Source organism: Eurytemora carolleeae, unplaced genomic scaffold (genome assembly GCF_000591075.1).
Source record: "Eurytemora carolleeae unplaced genomic scaffold, Eaff_2.0 scaffold367, whole genome shotgun sequence".
Taxonomy (NCBI): Eukaryota; Metazoa; Arthropoda; class Copepoda; order Calanoida; family Temoridae; genus Eurytemora; species Eurytemora carolleeae.
This window is the reverse complement of record NW_019396385.1, coordinates 189,402-208,195: the sequence shown is the minus strand read 5'-3', so window position 1 is coordinate 208,195 and position 18,794 is coordinate 189,402. Positions and strand designations below refer to the sequence as shown.

General features: G+C 30.5%; 1 protein-coding gene across 1 annotated transcript in view; it reads left to right on the top strand.

The window, feature by feature from the left end:
* Window positions 1–1,161: 1,161 nt before the first annotated feature.
* Window positions 1,162–18,794, top strand: part of LOC111702175 (uncharacterized) — a 31,608-nt gene continuing 13,975 nt past the window's right edge. Inside the window, exons 1-7 of the mRNA XM_023473775.1 lie at window positions 1,162–1,271; window positions 5,454–5,538; window positions 5,899–5,956; window positions 12,801–12,873; window positions 12,938–13,145; window positions 13,319–13,490; window positions 13,946–13,998. Coding sequence (XP_023329543.1) covers window positions 1,181–1,271; window positions 5,454–5,538; window positions 5,899–5,956; window positions 12,801–12,873; window positions 12,938–13,145; window positions 13,319–13,490; window positions 13,946–13,998 — 740 coding nt within the window. The 5' untranslated portion in view covers window positions 1,162–1,180. The remainder of the gene's footprint in view (window positions 1,272–5,453; window positions 5,539–5,898; window positions 5,957–12,800; window positions 12,874–12,937; window positions 13,146–13,318; window positions 13,491–13,945; window positions 13,999–18,794) is intronic.

The following is an 18,794-nucleotide window of genomic DNA, read 5'->3' as shown; positions in this document are numbered from 1 at the left end:
TAATCTGAAAGAATTCATAGTTTGAAATATCAAAGGTCAACGTATGTCATCGGGATGCAAAGATATGGGGACTTTACTGATCAATCAACTTAGTTTATGGTTTTAAACTCCTGGAATTATTAGTTTCGTTTTAGAGATGCATTAAGTTGCACTTTTATGAAGTTTTTAGTAAAGATGAGTATTGTGATATGGGCTTGTCCTTTAGGAAACGAAATGGTGCTATAATATTTTTTCTTTAAAATTTTAATATCTTTATTTGGATTTTTAGGACCTGGAATCAAATATTCTAGACTATTAGAGGCATTTAGTCCAACCTTTCATGGGCAAAAGCAATGACAGCTTCGGAAACAATTACATGTCCTTCTTTCCATGATATATTTTTTTCGTGATAAAATCTTCTCTGTTTACACAAAGCAAAAGAAATAATAAGAAAAACCTGTATGTTATTTTTTGACGTCGCCATTGAGAAACCACAATTGAAAACAATCTCTTTCATCCGACAAAACATTGAAGGGTACCCTTGTGAATCGGGTATTTCCCTCTAACTATGAAGAGACAATAACAATCACCTTTACAGTTGCGATAGTTTTTCTTAACAAAGACATAATTTTATTTTATTTATCTTTTTAATATAGAAAAGGTTAACACAGTTAACACAGCTAACTGAGTTAACTCAAATGGATGTAGAAACAGTAAAATTAATATTTTCTCATGTATTTTCTTTACTTTTCGGCTACAGGGGTGTTTTCATTGAATTTCTCTGTGTTTCCTTTAGTCAATCTTTTCATGGAATAATTTTGTAAAAATAAATAAAGTTCATTTTGAGCATTCTATGTTATTCATAAACAAGCTTTTAACATAGGGTACCTTTAAAACTATATCTATATGCTACGTTCTTTAGTATAAGTCGCTTTTAATTTAATTTTTAAGAATAATTAATTTCGTTTTTCGCGAGTTCTTCCTTAGTACACATATGAACTAAATTATTAATTTTCTGAAGCAAAAATTTATCTAAATTTTGTTGATTATTTTTCAAACCTGAATCCATAAATTAAAATTCTGAAACTTAGAAATTTCAAAATTAGGTACGATTACAAAAATGTATAATGGACTAAAAGGTTAAACCACATGAATTAACTCAATTTTAGAGTAGAAACATGTTTCTTAACTTTCAGATAAAATGGTGAATGTAAAGGATTTAAAGAATTGTTGTTGTTTACCAACAAGTTGGTATTTACTTCTCCTCGCCCTTCCTTCTACTCATACATCAAGTAAGCAACTAAATATATAATCTCAGGTCACAACTTTGGTATTAAATCGCGCTGATTCAGGCAAAACAGCTGGAGTAGCGCGATTTTCTGAATCGTTGGTGTTTTTAGTAATTAGAGATGTTCAAAATCAGTCTTCAAACAATTATTTTAACGTTTATTTTATGTTTAACAATGCATGTGTATAACATAAAATAGTTGCTGGTCGAAGCGATTAAACAGGGTGCCCACACGTCTGCACACACCCCGTCATAGTTCTTGTTGTACTTCAGTTTCTGCACTTCAATCTTGTTCCAATGTTCTTACTTGTAATTCAAATTCCATCATGTTCTTGGTTAAATTTTGTTTTGACATCCTCTTCGGACAATAAAAGATAAAGCTGAACCCTGTAGAAAGGAATTAACAATACAACAGTTCTGACGTCATCCTATATAATCATACTTCTTAGAGTAAAACATTACCTTCTGCCAAATACGCTAATTAAAAATTACTGATTTATCATTTATGCATCCTGATAAGATAAGATAAGATAAGATAAGATAAGATAAGATAAGATAAGATAAGATAAGATAAGATAAGATAAGATAAGATAAGATAAGATAAGATAAGCTATGATAAGATAAGAATTTCTCATCCTGGTATAAAGAGATTGAAGTTTATGTCATTGTATATTTTCAAATATATAATATTATACTAGCACACTGCACATATTTGTAAATATTGCTTGAAAACTAAACCCAATCTATAAACATATATTCAAAATATACATTTATGTATTCTTATAAAGTATCATAATTGACTGTTTTTGTTTGTTTGTTTGTTTCCGATAAATGTCATTTTTGGATCTCGCAAGTCACATGACCCTTTGAGAGGTGAAATGGAATTATAGCTAATCTAAACCATCGTTCACTCACGACCGGATATTTTTTTATTGTAATAACATAACATAAGCACCTGCAACTACTAAATTAGTTTCTGGCCACACCGGACTAACCAGAGTTAGAGGCATTCGGTTTCTTCTAGTTAAAATTATACGCGTTTTGGTCTTTAATTAAACAACCTTTAAACTTACGGATTTAGATGTTTTATACTTTTTATTCAAAATGTATATGCCGACAAAAAAGTATTCGAGACAAAAGCCAAAAAAATGATGTTTATTAGGACAAATTGTGATCGAAAGTCACAGTGTTCTGGAATATTAACAGAACCGTTAAATCCACTTGTGGCGTCGCCCGCGGTATTAAAAACATTCTCCGCTGAAAAAAAACCCTCCTGTGGAAAACTGGTTAAATTGAGGGTTTAAGTACAAAGGGAGGCATTAAAATTACCTTGAAATTTACAGAAGGAAAAGGTTAGATTTATGCCACATTTCTTGTAATGCTTTGTGACTGTGAACGGGCAGCTGTAGTACATTTGAATTTCCGAGCAGGGTCAACTTTTCCGGTACCAGTTTGTACTGTATCGCCCGGACATTGTGTAAATAAAGCAGACACTCAATAGGACTAGCCGGTGCAACAAGGTTGACGCGGTCAGACTTTAGGTTGAATTTACTTTTACTAAAGGGTCAGAGGTGCGTGCTCGAAGCTTATTTTTGATTTTACGCTCAAGTATGAGCAAAGCAAACTCTGATTTTCTAATCCCTGTCAAATAGATTCTTGTACAAAAGATGGCAATGTAGAATGTGTACACTATCAGTACAGCTGTATTCTGACTTTACAAGTGTCAATTCAGTTTTTTGTCCGACAAAATTATTAATAATTAATTGTAATAATTCTATAATAAAGTGCTTATCTTACAGTAAAAAAGTGTAATTTTATATGCTTTATTTTCTGTTTTACACTTTTTGTTGAATCTTGAAAAACATGTCAACTGATGTGAGAAAATTTCGTTTCTCTTGTTATATTTAACACTTATCACGTCGCGTATAATTGGTCCACTTATATGTTGCCACCTTTTGTACTTGATACTCTCTGTATCTTTGCAACCCAATGTAGTAGACCTTAGATATTTTAAAATTTAAAGTCTGTTGCATCAAATAACGGAAGTTTGAAAATCAAAGATTTACACCAACAGTTTGCAAAAATATAGAGACTATAAAATTTGAATTTGTGGCATACACTCAATTTATTTGTCTGATTCATGTTAGAAATTCAAAACAATTTCATTCGTGAAATACAATAGATTTTATCTCTGTTACAATATTCTTATCTCCTAATGTTTCGGTTTTGTAGGATGCCACGCCGTTTAGTGGAATTTTAAGAAATAATTTTCGGCTCAAAAAAGCAACAAAATAAAATTTTTTGTCCCAGCTTATCCAGGACATGATTTCCCTCAGTTTATAAAGTACATAATTTAGAGTGGTTGAATTTCATTTTTTCCCTTCAATCTTGATAAATAGTTGAGATAGGATATCCCCCATAGATAGATTAATACTCAAGTTATGGATTTTATAAGCTTTAACTACTTACATATTATACTTACATTCAGGACAAATAGAAAACTTGGATATTTCAAATTTAGATCGAACAAATAATTTAAAAATTTAATTTGTGAAGAAGTATAGTTAATGGAGTTAAGCCAAACAAAACATAAGTATACGCAAAAAAATACTACCTTCGTCATTAAATAGCTTTAAATGCAAAAAATGTTATTTCAAAAAACAAAAAACTTATTAAACTCTTACATGTCATACATTTTATAAGGACATGAAATAACGCCAATTAATCAATTAATAAGGCAATTAATCAAAGGGATTGTGACGTAATTTCAATTGACATTTCATGTTCATAAGGTGCCATGTCTAGTTTTGTAAAAAAAATTCTTAATAAATCCATCATTTTCATTTGAAAATGGATTTTTTTAGCTGAGGGTACTCAGTAAAGTTACTTGCGAATTTAAGCTATAAAGAAACAAGCTATAGATATATTTTTATCATTAATCTGAGCTGAAAACTTTAGAATGGAATATCCTTAATCCCGATCGGTTAATTAATCTAGAATTTAATAACATGAGGAGAAAAAGCATTATTTAATCTCGTGGATCAAGCATTATTCCTGATATCCATTATTCAATAGTTCCCACCACAGATAAAGTTTCAAGTTACGATCAGCTCTTATTGTTTTTTTTTTATTAAATATTCAAGGGTTTCACATTATCAATGCATCATAAATATCTGAGATGTTTATTACAATTCCAAATTGTCCTGTTGCAGTTCTAGGGTAAATATTTTATTCAATGTAATAATTGTTGTTAAAACCATTTTAAAATATATCAGATCAAAGAATTAGAATTTTCTTAAATGCTTGAAATCAACCTAAAAACAATATTTCTGATTGGGTGAGATAATTGTTGATCAACGCCCTTGTATTAAGCAACTATCGCGGATCTGGCTTTGATGAAAACCTACGCACTCTAAAAATCACAATTAATTGTTTATTTAGTATAGGACCCATAAAACAGTGGATTAGGAAGACTGTTTATTGGACTATTTAAAATAATACTTTCTGTCTAAACACTTCTTCTTTTTATGGGTCCCACTGTACCTTTAGGTTCTGTTAGTTATTGTGAATTTCTGAAAACTAGAAAATCAAAAACTATGAATATGTAGATAGTTTTTATTTTAATAACTCAAACCCAAATAGAATATCAAGTACAATAGGTGGCAACAGAGAAATGGATCAATTATACACGACGTCACAAGTGTCAAATATAACAAAGAAAACGAAATTTTCTCACATATGTTTTGACATGTTTTTTATGATTAAATAAGAAATTGTAAGAACAGAAAATAGATAACACCATAAAATTGCACCTTTTTAACTGTAAGATAAGCTCTTTATTCTAAAATTATCACTATTATTAATAATTGTCGGGCACAATACTGAGTTAACACTTGTGATGTAAGAATACAGTTGTACTAAGAGTGTACAAATTCTAAGTTGCCATGTATTGTACTTGACAATCTATTTGACTCAAACCGAGCCCCAAAATGTGAACCAAAAAAATGCCGAGAAAAAAGATAAGCGAAAATATCTAAAAATAAGAAAAAATTTAGTATTTTCGAGAGATATTGTTTTTTGTCACTGGCTGTCAATTGCAATTAACGAAAATCCTTGAAACATTTTCTTAAAATCCGCAAGAGTATTTTTTAACTTTTCTAATGAGAATTTATATTTTGTACTTTAGAAAACCAGTTCGAATCCAGCAGCAGTTCAAGTCTCAGAATCTTTGTTGGTGATTCAGTGGTAGAAACAAATATGCTAAACCCTAGGAACAACTTTTAAACTTTTAAAACTTTTAAAAGTTCTTGTTTTTATACATAGTTCTTAAGTAACCAAATTGTAATCACAGAATATAAAAAAAATTATTTTTTAATACCTTAAAAGTAAGGACAATATCTTTTAAACTGCCCACATTATGATATCGAGATCAAACGTTAGGAATTAACGGTAGTCCAATCCATTTTAAGCAAAAAATCAGATTCGTCAAAGGAAAAAGACAATGACACGAATTCCGCTTTTTTTTCTGGTAACTCTGCTGTATGAGAGAGGTTTTAAAGTGTAATAATCTGGTCTAGATTTATATACACTTTATATTTTATATCCAACCTGATTTAAAGCCTGTTCTACAGTGGAGGTTATAATACTCCATACTACGACAACGAGATGATATCTAACCTAACACTAGAGGTAATATTTTATTTTAAAGAGACTGTTCACCAAATTTTGAGGGGTTTGGGGTGAGGGCAGATGTAAATCCCCCTTTCTTAAATCCTGGAACTACCCTTGCCTGGTATGGACAAATTTAAAATACGTCAATAATTATATGACCTTTTCTTTATATTGAATTTAATATGCAAAACAAAAATGAAATCGTTAGTGACATTTTAATCATGAAATCCTTTAAAACACCAAACGACCCATTTCGTCATTGAAGTACACTTTAACCCCTAGAAGTGTGAGTTCACGGATTGTACAATTTTGGGCAATTTTGCGTTTATTTATTTATCTCAGGTCGCGATCAAGAGCTAAAATGATTACAGTCCCTTTAAGAAAACTATTTATAAATCCTAAAAAATGTTGAAATGCTTACATATTTAAGGATTTTTGGACATTAGGAACACAAGTGTTGAATATTTAATGTTGTTTGCTGGATTTCGTAGATGATTCTTCTACGTACATTTAATTGTCCATGATATGATTGACATAACGTGCAACATTTTGAGCTAAAAATTAGTATTTCTTTTAAAACTATTTAAACCGATGTTAACAGTTAATTCCATTAAATCTTATTTAATTCACTAAAATGAAACACTACAAAATTTTTTTTCATTTTAAATAGTTTTAAGGAATTGTAAGCATAATTTCAAGTGAGGCAAAATTGCAATGTCAGATTTACAACGGTACCCTTGCAACAAATAATTGATCTTAATCTTCTATATAATAAAGCTCTTCTATAAATACATGTTAACTATAGCTGGCCAAATGGCTGAACCGAATTGGTTGACAATTTTTTCAAAATTAAAATTTTTTTTTAACTTTTTCTAAAATTCCATTGGCAACGCCGTGCACTTCATCTGGTATATAAATAAAATAAGAAAAAGATATAAAATAAGAAATAAAATAAAAGAATACCAGAAGAATACACCGTAGAAACTTTAACCAAAGAAACATAGGAGAACAGAAAACCAAAATTGATGACCTAAAAAATTAAATTAAAATGTCTACAAAAATAGGTTGGGAAGTTCCGATTAACAAAAAGTTTTTTTTTGAAAACGAACTGTTGGCAAAATTTCACTTAAAAATTGCATGCATTAATTAAAATACTCTTTTTCTTAAAAAACATAATTTCCCTCTAGTTCACAACGGTACCTTTAAAATTGGCATGTCTAGTTTACAACAGTACCTTTAAAAGCTATGTCTGATCAAAAATAAACGAGTTTTAAATGCTTTCCAGTTATTTTAGATTTAGTTACTTTTCCATCGTGGGTTTCATTTACAAAAATGGGAGAAATTATGAGAAATAAAAACTTTTCAAGAAAGAAAAACCCCGATATTTTTCACATTGTAGATAAAATGAAGATTTGAAGAGAACCGTTGTGATTAGGATCACTAGAGGGTCATATGCATTAATTTTGGATTAAATTAAATTAAATTAAATTAAATTAAATAAGTTTGAAATATAAAAGTTTTACACCTTTAAGTTGAACAGATATTGGGATTAAAAAATTTGAGTTTGTGGCAAAGGCTCAATTCCTTTGACGTCAATATTTAGGATTTTATTAAAGATTTTCTTGAGAAAGAAAATATCGAAGACGTAATTATTGAAAATCTGTAATCCGATATTTTTACTAAACTTGAAAAAGTCCAGGCTCTAACGTAAATCTAGGAAAATGTTCACTGCCAAGGATGTGTCTGTAGAAGCAGGAGTTGATTGAAAACTAAATATAAGATGAGCTTCTCTGATTATTTAAAGAAAGAATTGTTTACCTTGAAATACAGGGTGTCCCACGAAACATGAAACTTGGTGAATTTTTTAAAATGCCACGTTTTTCAGTTGTTTGATACAAAAACAGAATGATAAAAATATTAAATGGCAGACATATTATATCAAAATTGATTTCAGTATAAAATAAATTTTAGTAAAAGATTTGTTTTACGAGATAAACTGGAAAAGTCTTTAATTTCTAATATTGGAAATGAAATGGAAGAAGACATTCAAAACTATTCACAATCTGTTATGTTTCTTGAGACACCCTGTATTAAAAAACAAAATAACTAGGACAGGGCATCATTCCGGTTTTTGAATTCCAAGGTTTTTGAAACTAACGAAAAATTTAAAATCGTTAACAAACGAAAAAACATCATTCATGAAAAAAGAACGGAAAGTAAAAAATTAAACGAATGTGCTTAAAACTTTTTTCTTAATTTTTCAGCATAAAATTGCATTAAACTTAATTTCCCTCGATTTTTATATGACACATTCGTTAACAGATCGTTAACGCTGGCGCTATTATATCTTTCGTTAACGTCGTTAATAAAATTGAGTTTGTTTTGAGAGGTAAAAAACGGAAAATTCCCTTTAATAGAACGTTTAGTTCGCTAACTTAGAACGAACAGAGCGGTTTGAAAAAGAAGTGTGAAATTTTAGAAAGCATCTTAAGGAAACAAATATATTTTCTAATCAATCTTATTTAGTGATAAAAGATAAGAGTAAAAATTTAAAAATACTTAATTAAAATTTTCTTTTCAGCATTTAAAAAAAACAATTCAATTGAATTTTAAAAGGTATGTTTTAATTATATAAAGAAAATTGAAGCAAAGAATTAATTTATATTTTACTTTTAGTTTCCAGTTGTTGTATGAGTCTGTCAAATTAAACTGATTTAAATACCATTTTCACCAAGTTTATGAACTCCAATGAGAATAGTTATAATGAGTTTATCCAGGGTACAGTAATGGTTCTCCTGAAGGACGGAAGGGGTAGATTTCTAGTGACTTGTTTAAAATATTTGTCGAATATGGGGGCTGTAATAAGTTAAACTTGAAATTTTAATGCTATAAAAAAATTTGAAAAGTCAAGTATTACTAGTTTTCATAAATAGTGTATACGGTATAAGTAATTTCTTGCGTGCCAAACTACACCAAAATGGTCCCTTTTCCATGCTTTAAACCTCCCCTGACTGAATACACGTTTCTGTTTTGTTTGATGAAACCCAACTTTGTTTATGTCTCCCATTATATCTTCTTAATTACTTGTCATCTTCTTCCAACACAACGGATCTTGTTGAAGGACATGTAAGCGTAATTTGTTTGATCCAAATGTGGAAAATAGTGTAGTTTTTGTAAGTATTTGTTTCTGAAAGTTCCTTTACATTTTCTTGCAGTAGAAAGGAATTGAGTCTTTGTCAAAAATTATGATTTTCTAATCTCTATATCTTTGCAACCCAATGCCGTAGACCTTAGATATTTCAAACTATGCATTCTGTTAGATAAAAATCTAAGTTTGAAATATTAAAGGTTTACACCATCAGGTATTAGAAAATCAGAGTTTGTTACAAAGACTCAATTCCTTAGCAATTATCTTACATAGAGAATTCACAGTTCTAAAGATCAGTTTTAAAAATGATAAACATTGATATCTTATTCACACTTGACCAGAAAAAGCTTTTAAGGGCATTGTTGTGAATCGGGTATTGCCATTTCGCATGGAGGGTCACTAAAAATTACGCAATTACATGTTCCTTAAATTTCAAATTACATTTCATTTGAAAAGAGGCCATTCCGATTCACAACTGTACCTGGCATTAAAACCTTGGACTGAACAAAAATGGTAAAAATATCTTTGTTTTTCTATCTTAAAATTAATAGTTTGTAATCGTGGTTTCTTTATAGAAAGTTTCTTGCGGATTTTTATGCAGTAGAGACAACGAACTTATTTTACATAGTTCAACAATATTAAATGTATAATTTAATATGACCTTTTTGCTCATTATAATTCTAATTATTGCCGTATATAAAACATTCCTCCCACACAGAGTTAGATATATAGAATATGGACAAATCATGAATCACCGACTCAAGATTATACGTGGTTGAACCGTCTCTAGACCTAGCTCAAAGTCATAAAGTCGGACCCAGATATCTTAAAAATGGCTTTATTTTGTTAATACTTGACGGTTGATTAATAGCAATGGCGGCAAGATATAAAATAGTTTTTTTTTTACTTTTAGTTAACAAAAATACATTTTCCCAATATCAAGAGCTGACATGAGAAATACTTCAATCCATTTGTATCAACCTAAAAAGGAAATAAAATGAGAAAAGAATTACGTTTGAAGAATTTATAATGTTAAGATCTTTAAGCAATACAAATTTTTAGTCGGTTTTTTACAATACTTTTTTGTAATGCACTTTCCTATCGTACTTTATTGTACTGTACTGTTTTGTTATGTACTGTTTTGTACTGTACTGTTTTGTACTCAACTGTTTTGTATTGTTCTGTTTTTTACTGTATTCTTTTGTGTTGTACTGCTTTGTACTATAGCTGCTTTGTACTGCTTTGTACTATAGCTGCTTTGTACTGCTTTGTACTGTAGCTGCTTTGTACTGCTTTGTACTATAGCCGCTTTGTACTGGTTTGTACTATAGCTGCTTTGTACTACTTTGTACTATAGCTGCTTTGTACTGCTTTGTACTATAGCTGTTTTGTACTGCTTTGTACTATAGCTGCTTTGTACTGCATTTTACTATAGCTGGTTTGTACTGCTTTGTACAATAGCTGCTTTGTACTGCTTTGTACTATAGCTGCTTTGTACTGCTTTTTACTACAGCTATGTTGTACTGCTTTGTACTAAAGCTGCTTTGCACTGCTTTGTACTATAGCTGCTTTTTACTGCTTTGTACTATAGCTGTTTTCTACTGCTTTTTACTATAGCTACGTTGTACTGCTTTGTACTATAGCTGCTTTGTACTGCTTTGTACTATAGCTGCTTTGTACTATAGCTGCTTTGTATTATAACTGCTTTGTACTGTTTTGTACTATAGCTGCTTTGTACTGCTTTGTACTATAGCTACTTTGTACTGCTAAGTACTATAGCTGCGTTGAACTGCTTTGTACTATAGCTGATTTTTACTGCTTTGTACTATAGCTGCTTTGTACTGCTTTGTACTATAGCTGCTTTGTACTGATTTGTACCATAGCTGCTTTGTACTGCTTTTTACTGCTTTGAGCTGTACTATCCTGTAGGAACCTTTCTTGAAGCTGTTAAGAATAATAAACCGTGAACAACTTACGGAAAGGTATTTGTAACAAACTCTAATTTTCTATAAATATCTATATTTTTTCCACCTGATGGTGTAAACCTTTGATATTTCAAACTTAGATTCTTTCATCTAACAGAATTTATAGTTTGAAATATCTAAAGTCTACGGCATTGGGTTACAAAGATATAGAGATTAGAAAGTCATAGTTTGTGACAAAGACTCAATTCCTTTAGGGCCTTGAGCGTAACTTTGTAGGGGTTCCATTTATTTTTTAAAGGATAAGAAAAGTTTCGCTCATAACTTTTCAAAGTGTTACTGGTTTATATGCTTTCAGGTCACACTGTATACATATGTATTGTATAGTGTATAAAATAAACCTTTCCCCCCTTTAATAACAATCTTTAGAACTGTGTAAACATATCGCAGAAAGGAGCTTTTCCTAGGTTTCTATGTTTTTAAAAAGAAATAGGATACTTTTAAGCCAGTGGGCAAAAGAATTTAAAAACTGACCTTTTTTCAGTAATTCCTGCTTAAAACAATAAAAACCTTCCCCCCACTTTTTGTATCCGAAACACAGCAAAGCTAATCTTAGTCTTGCTCAAGGTACTAATGCAAGGAAAATTAATTGCGGTCGCGTATACTCTGCGTACATAATGAAACCAGTTCTCTCTGGGCAGAATTTGTAAACAAGAATAGATGCATCAGTGTTCGTCTAATATCCGAGGAGGATAAAAGAAATAAATTTTTATAATTTTGAAAATTCACATAATAGTTTCCTATGACCAGAATATTTCATAGATTATTTTTGTGAAAATTGATTCCATGTCAGGCTGTGGAATCCGTCTTGTGTTTACTTTTTCGCCCAAAGATAGTAAACTGAAGTACGTAAAATTCGCACACCTCTGCAATAACTTTCCTTGCATTAGTACCTTAATCTTGCTAAAGATTTTAAAAAAAGTTTGCGTCAAGTGCTCAACGCCTTTGCAATTACGTACATAATATTGGAGTTTATTCTATAATAGTGTAAATAATGAAAGGGACTGTAGGTGTAGTTTAAAGTGACTCTCCGTTTGTAAAGTCGCATGTCCGATTCACAACAGTACCCTTAAAAGCTTTGTCAGATCAAGAATACATAAAATATTAATCAACCTTTTTATAAAATTCGATTATTTTCAATTTAGATTTTTCTATTAAGTGACTATTATTGATCAGATAAAGGTTTCAAGGTTACTGTTGTAGTTTTGTAGACATCTTTGCATGGAGTCACTTGAAATTACGCTTACAGTCCCTTTAACAAATTTTTAAGATAAAGGGAGAAATATATTTTCCACAATTCCACAATCGGATTAAGGTTTAAAGGGTATCGTTGTTAATCTGACAACCCATCTTAAAGTGAAGGTTTTTTTTCAACTTCGAGGATTTAGTTTATAGAGTGATGATGTACGCTAATCCTTTACTAATTGTACAGGCCATGTACTTCACTTCCAAAGGTCAATCTGTTTATTACAGTACTCGGGGATGATTTCTGAAAATATTTAAATGGAGAATTTGTTTTCATGTAACCATTAAAATCCAATACTCCTTTATCGTGTGCAGGATTCCATTTTCACAAAGGAGACTATATAAAGATAGAGAGAGAACGATATTTTCCTTATTATTCACAGATTAAGGTTTAAAGGGTATCGTTATGAATCTGACAACCCATCTTAAAGTGAAGGTTTTTTTTTTAAAAAACGACATTAATCTAAATATATTAATATTTATTTAGGCCGGTCAGATAGCAGAGCTGCCATGCATTGTCAGACAATTGGGATCTAAACTGGTAAATATATCTAGATCTTGTTCTAGATCTTGTTCTAGATCTAGTTCTAGATCTTGTTCTAGATCTTGTTCTTTTTGTTCTAGATCTTGTTCTAGATCTTGTTCTAGATCTTGTTCTAGATCTTGTTATAGATCCTGTTCTAGATCTTGTTCTAGATCTTGTTCTAGATCTTGTTCTAGATTTTGTTCTAGATCTTGTTCTAGATCTTGTTCTAGATCTTGTTCTAGATCTTGTTATAGATCCTGTTCTAGATCTTGTTCTAGATCTTGTTCTAGATCTTGTTCAGATCTTGTTCTAGATCTTGTTCTAGATCTTGTTCTAGATCTTGTTCTAGATCTTGTTCTAAATGTTGTTCTAGATCTTGTTCTAGATCTTATCTAGATCTTGTTCTAGATCTTGTATAGATCTTGTTCTAGATCTTGTTCTAGATCTTGTTCTAGATCTTGTTCTAGATCTTGTTCTAGATCTTGTTCAGATCTTGTTCTAGATCCTGTTCTAGATCTTGTTCAAGATCTTGTTCTAGATCTTGTTCTAAATCTTGTTCTAGATCTTGTTCTAAATGTTGTTCTAGATCTTGTTCTAGATCTTGTTCTAGATCTTGTTCTAGATCTTGTTTTAGATCTTGTTCTAGATCTGGTTCTAGATCTTGTTCTAAATCTTGTTCTAATCTTGTTAATTTTCTTAAATAGTGAATCATCTTCTCATTTTCTCTCTTTTTAGTGCACAAAATAGCACATCTAGTAGCCGTATGCACATTTATGGAATTTTAATCTTGTTTATCTGCACAGAAAACTTTTACAAAAGTAAAACAAATTGCAAGTTTTAGAACTTTCAAATTTTCATGAAATTTCTCATTGTTACTAGATGTCGGATAACTTTTCAAAAGACAATGATGATACGGATTTTCTTTGTTGTATCAATGTCTTGTTTTTATCACCTGCTTACTCATGGACCCCCCCCCNTCAAGTACCTGGACCCTCAGTATAGAGTAGGTTTTATTATTCCAAACCCTACTCAAGTACCTGGACCCTCAGTATAGAGTAGGTTTTATTATTCCAAACCCTACTCAAGTACCTGGACCCTCAGTATAGAGTAGGTTTTATTATTCCAAACCCTACTCAAGTACCTGGACCCTCAGTATAGAGTAGGTTTTATTATTCCAAACCCTACTCAGGTATCTGGACCCTCAGTATAGAGTAGGTTTTATTATTCCAAACCCTACTCAAGTACCTAGACCCTCAGTATAGAGTAGGTTTTATTATTCCGAACCCTTCTCAAATGACAAAAGTGATGAACCGATCTAACCTATTTTTTTTTGTGGCAACTTGGCAAGGTGTATCAAGGTGTATCAAGGTGTATCAAGGTGTATCAAGGTGTATCAAGGTGTATCAAGGTGTATCATGGTGTATCAAGGTGTATCAAGGTGTATCAAGGTGTATCAAGGTGTATCAAGGTGTATCATGGTGTATCAAGGTGTATCAAGGTGTGTCAAGGGGTATCAAGGTGCATCAAGGTGCATCAAGGTGCATCAAGGTGTATCAAGGTGTATCAAGGTGTATCAAGATGTATCAAAGGTGTTTCAAGGTGTATCAAAGTGTACCAAGGTGTATTCTATTCCGAGCCGTTTTATTCTACCTCAATTTAGTCAATGCCCTAATTGCATTACGGAATGCGTTCATAACTATTTGAAAAAATAAATGGCAAAAAATAATACTGCGAAATTGAGCAAAAAAGAAGGAGCTATACAGAGTTGAAATAAGTTTTAATCACGGAAGAGGTTCTGCTGCATGACAATACGTTTTATTTGTGTTTTATTTTATTAAAATTTTATGGTATCACAATTTAGAAGATACCACAGAAGACCATTTGAAAAAATCTAATAATTGTTAAAAACAAATCATTTGTTGGATCTAAATCTCCAAGTTCAAACGTAAGTATAAATGTTTTAGAACTTTAGACTAAATACCTATTATCTAACCTCCTTGGTACAGAACCTATAATATCATGAAATATCACGAATTTTTTATTTTGAAATGATTGTCAGGTAGTTATAAAATAGTCTGAAGATTATTTTTAAGTTTCGAGAGCTTTGTATTTCCGAAATGGAACAATCTCAATTTTTGCTCATCATTACCAGAGATATGCACAGTATTTTTTCAAGTTTTCTAAAAAAGCACAAACATTTTTAGGTTCACATTTTTGTTTTATTTTTAAGTTTTAAAATGAGATGGTTTTTTCGTTTTGTTTTGAAGTTTTGAGATGGTAAGCGGTGCAACTAACATGTTACACAGTGACCAATAGAATTATGAAAAAAAAGAGGGAATCGATTGTGAGACACAAAAGTGGGACTTAAAAAGTCAAACTTATCGAACATTCAACAGTTGTGCAGTTTTCACAGACCTATTTCAAGCTTGATATTTGCTTTATGACAACATCGAATTCACATCAGATTGCGACAAAATTGTCTTACTCTTCCACAATTTTGTATATATTTTTATATGAAACACTTAGATATATCTTGCCAGCCTACATTTCTTGCATAAAACGTGCTGAGTCAGCTGTACACTGGTAGTCTAGACTGGTCGGTACGGATGAATTCATATTCAGTACAACTAAATGCACTAGACCTGTATATCCTTGTACCGGTTTGTATCATGCAACAATTGGAGCCATGTTATGTATAGAAGCACTATATGTATATTTGTAAAGTTTGAATTCTAATTTCTATTTTGTTTGTTGAACTGTTTAATTGTTTAGTTTTGAAATACAAACAGAAGAACAGGAAGAGCTCTATATTCTACTGTTTAATAATAAATCAAGTTTAGAATCCATAGTTCAACACATTTACAGATTATACAGTATACATAGTTCAACACATTTACAGATTATACAATATACATAGTTCAACACATTTACAGATTATACAATATACATAGTTCAACACATTTACAGATTATACAATATACATAGTTCAACACATTTAGAGATTATACAATATGCATAGTTCAACACATTTACAGATTATACAGTATACATAGTTCAACACATTTACTGATTATACAGTATACATAGTTCAACACATTTACTGATTATACAGTATACATATTTCAACACATTCACAGATTATACAATATACATAGTTCAACACATTTACAGATTATACAATATACATAGAGTAAATAAAGAACAATATATTAGAGTTTTCATTTTGTTCTTGTGTGGTACTTAAACCTAGCCAAGATCAAACCTCAACACTTTTAACAATTTATCTTTCAAGGTGTAGATTGTATACCCAACATAAATGTGGTAGGTGGGAAGGTACCTAAATGCATAACTAGCACATTTAAAGATACTAATACTATTGTATATTTTATTTTAAATGATAAAAAACATTGGCGAATATAAAGTTTATGTGGTACGCGGGACTGCTCTAGGTTCTCCAACTCCTTGTATAAATGATATTTAGATAATCTTCCGCGTTTAAGCTCAGTTCCTGCTTAAGTACGAACTTTATTAAACTTGGTTCATACAATTTGTGTAAAAGTACTCCTAGACGTCTGTTTCACTTCATACTGTTTAATTTCTTAGAACATGACAACCTTGGGCACTTGAAGGCTAGTTTAATAACATGCCATTTTATAGATACTTTATAATTATGGTCTTTAGTCACTTTATACACTTCTATTCTACGAGTCAGGGGGCGTTAAATTGATTTTTAATCTATAGAAGCTTGTTTATTTCACCCAAAACAGATGAAAGACGACTGTACAGAATTGATTCAGTAGTTTATCTAGCCTAGCATTATCATGGTTTCCTGCAGCTCTGATCATCAAATCGGTATATAACACGTATATAGTTTTAGGTCGTGGGTAACTCTGTGTTTGTTTTAGGAAAAAACTTAAAACTGTCGAACCTATTTGTTATGGCTGTGTGCTTACTTTTAATATTTTAGATTTGATTCAACTAAAAAAAAGTATTTTAGTTAGTAAAAATAAGTAGTATTAGATATATTAAAGTCAAGTTTTAATCATCAAAGGTTTACACCATCAGGTTTCAAAGATATAGGAATGATACATTTTGAGTTTGTGGCAAGAACTCAGTTTTTTAGGGGGGGGGGGGGCCTCTAGCTTACACTTACTTTCATATTTTTTGATATTAACCTTTACAGAATTCGAAAACAAACAGCTGATCTGTTTTTACAAGTTTCAGAAACTCATATTTCATTCTTAATTATTATTTATTATAAATATTTTCATAACAGATTTCATATTCCACACTTTTAAGGGAAAACCTGAGGAATGAAATCTATAGATTATCTCTGAGATTTGATATCAAAACTTGGGGTTTGAAAACAATTCACAGAGATAAAGAATAAAGACAGTTATGAAAAGTGTGCATCAAGTTTTTACTAGATTTTATATGACTAACTCACCTATACATTTTTAAGACCTAAAAATAGGCATGTACATTGTACAATTTAGATTAAAACAAACTTGCTTCTAGCTTCAGTTTAAAATAAGTAAAATGGGGAAATTACTCAATTCCGTTAAATAAAGTATTTTGAGAAAAATATTTTAAACATCCTACAAAAGCTTAATTTTTTCTATTCTTCATCATAGCTTAATGTTGATATTTTTAAAACATCTTTACAAAACTGGTTTTCATGCTTTTAAAAAAAAGAAATTTGATGTTTTTCGACATTTGTCTAATAAACTAATACTTAGTAAGTAAATTGAAATCTTTTGCTCTCGCCAAATGATAAAAAGTTATCTTTAGATAAATTTTTCTACTCTTGCAATCTGTTTCTTTAATATATTTTGTCACAAGAAAGTATGCAATCTGTTCCTTTAATATATTTTATCACAAGAAAGTATGTAATCTGTTCCTTTAATATATTTTGTCACAAGAAAGTATGCAATCTGTTCCTTTAATATATTTTGTCACAAGAAAGTATGCAATCTGTTTCTTTAATATATTTTGAGAAAAGAAAGTATGCAATCTGTTTCTTTAATACATTTTATCACAAGAAAGTATGTAATCTGTTCCTTTAAAACATTTAGTATGCAATCTTTTCCTTTAATACATTTTGTCACAAGAAAGTATGGAATCTGTTCCTTCAGTATATTTTGTCACAAGAAAGTATGTAATCTGTTCTTTAATATATTTTGAGATAAGAAAGTATGTAATCTGTTCCTTTAACACATTTAGTATGCAATCTGTTCCTTTAATATATTTTGTCGCAAGAAAGTATGGAATCTGTTCCTTTAATATATTTTATGACAAGAAAGTATGCAATCAGTTCCTTTAATATATGTTGTCACAAGAAAGTATGTAATCTGTTCCTTTAATATATTTTGTCACAAGAAAGTATGGAATCTGTTCCTTTAATATATTTTGTGACAAGAAAGTATGCAATCTGTTTCTTTAATATATTTTGTCACAAGAAAGTATGACCGATGCTGATTTGCTCTGAACCCTTCCATCCATTTCCTGGTCCTAAGTTCAATTTCCTGAAAATCTGAAGAATTGAACACTTTTCCATTCACTCTTACAACCAATTCAAACCTTATCTTAGCTCGACTAAGACTTATTCTATCGTATCTGAGTCCAAATTTAATGAATTTGAGCCGCGTCTCAAATCTGCCAAAAACCGGTTTCAATTGAGCGCCGGCTAAATATTGAAATATTGAATACAATTTTAAGCGGAACCAATCATATTTGAGCCGCGTTTCAAATTTAAGCCGAATTCTTTAAATTCGGCCTCTGATTAATTTATTTTTCATTTCATAAATATATAAAAAACACTAATTAATTAATTAATTAAGTATCCTGAAGATTGCGAAAGCATGAAACAACCTGTACAAACGATACAATAAATCTTGAAATAGTTGTTTATAAAATCTTAAAATACATACACATAAAATGCACATAAACGTACAA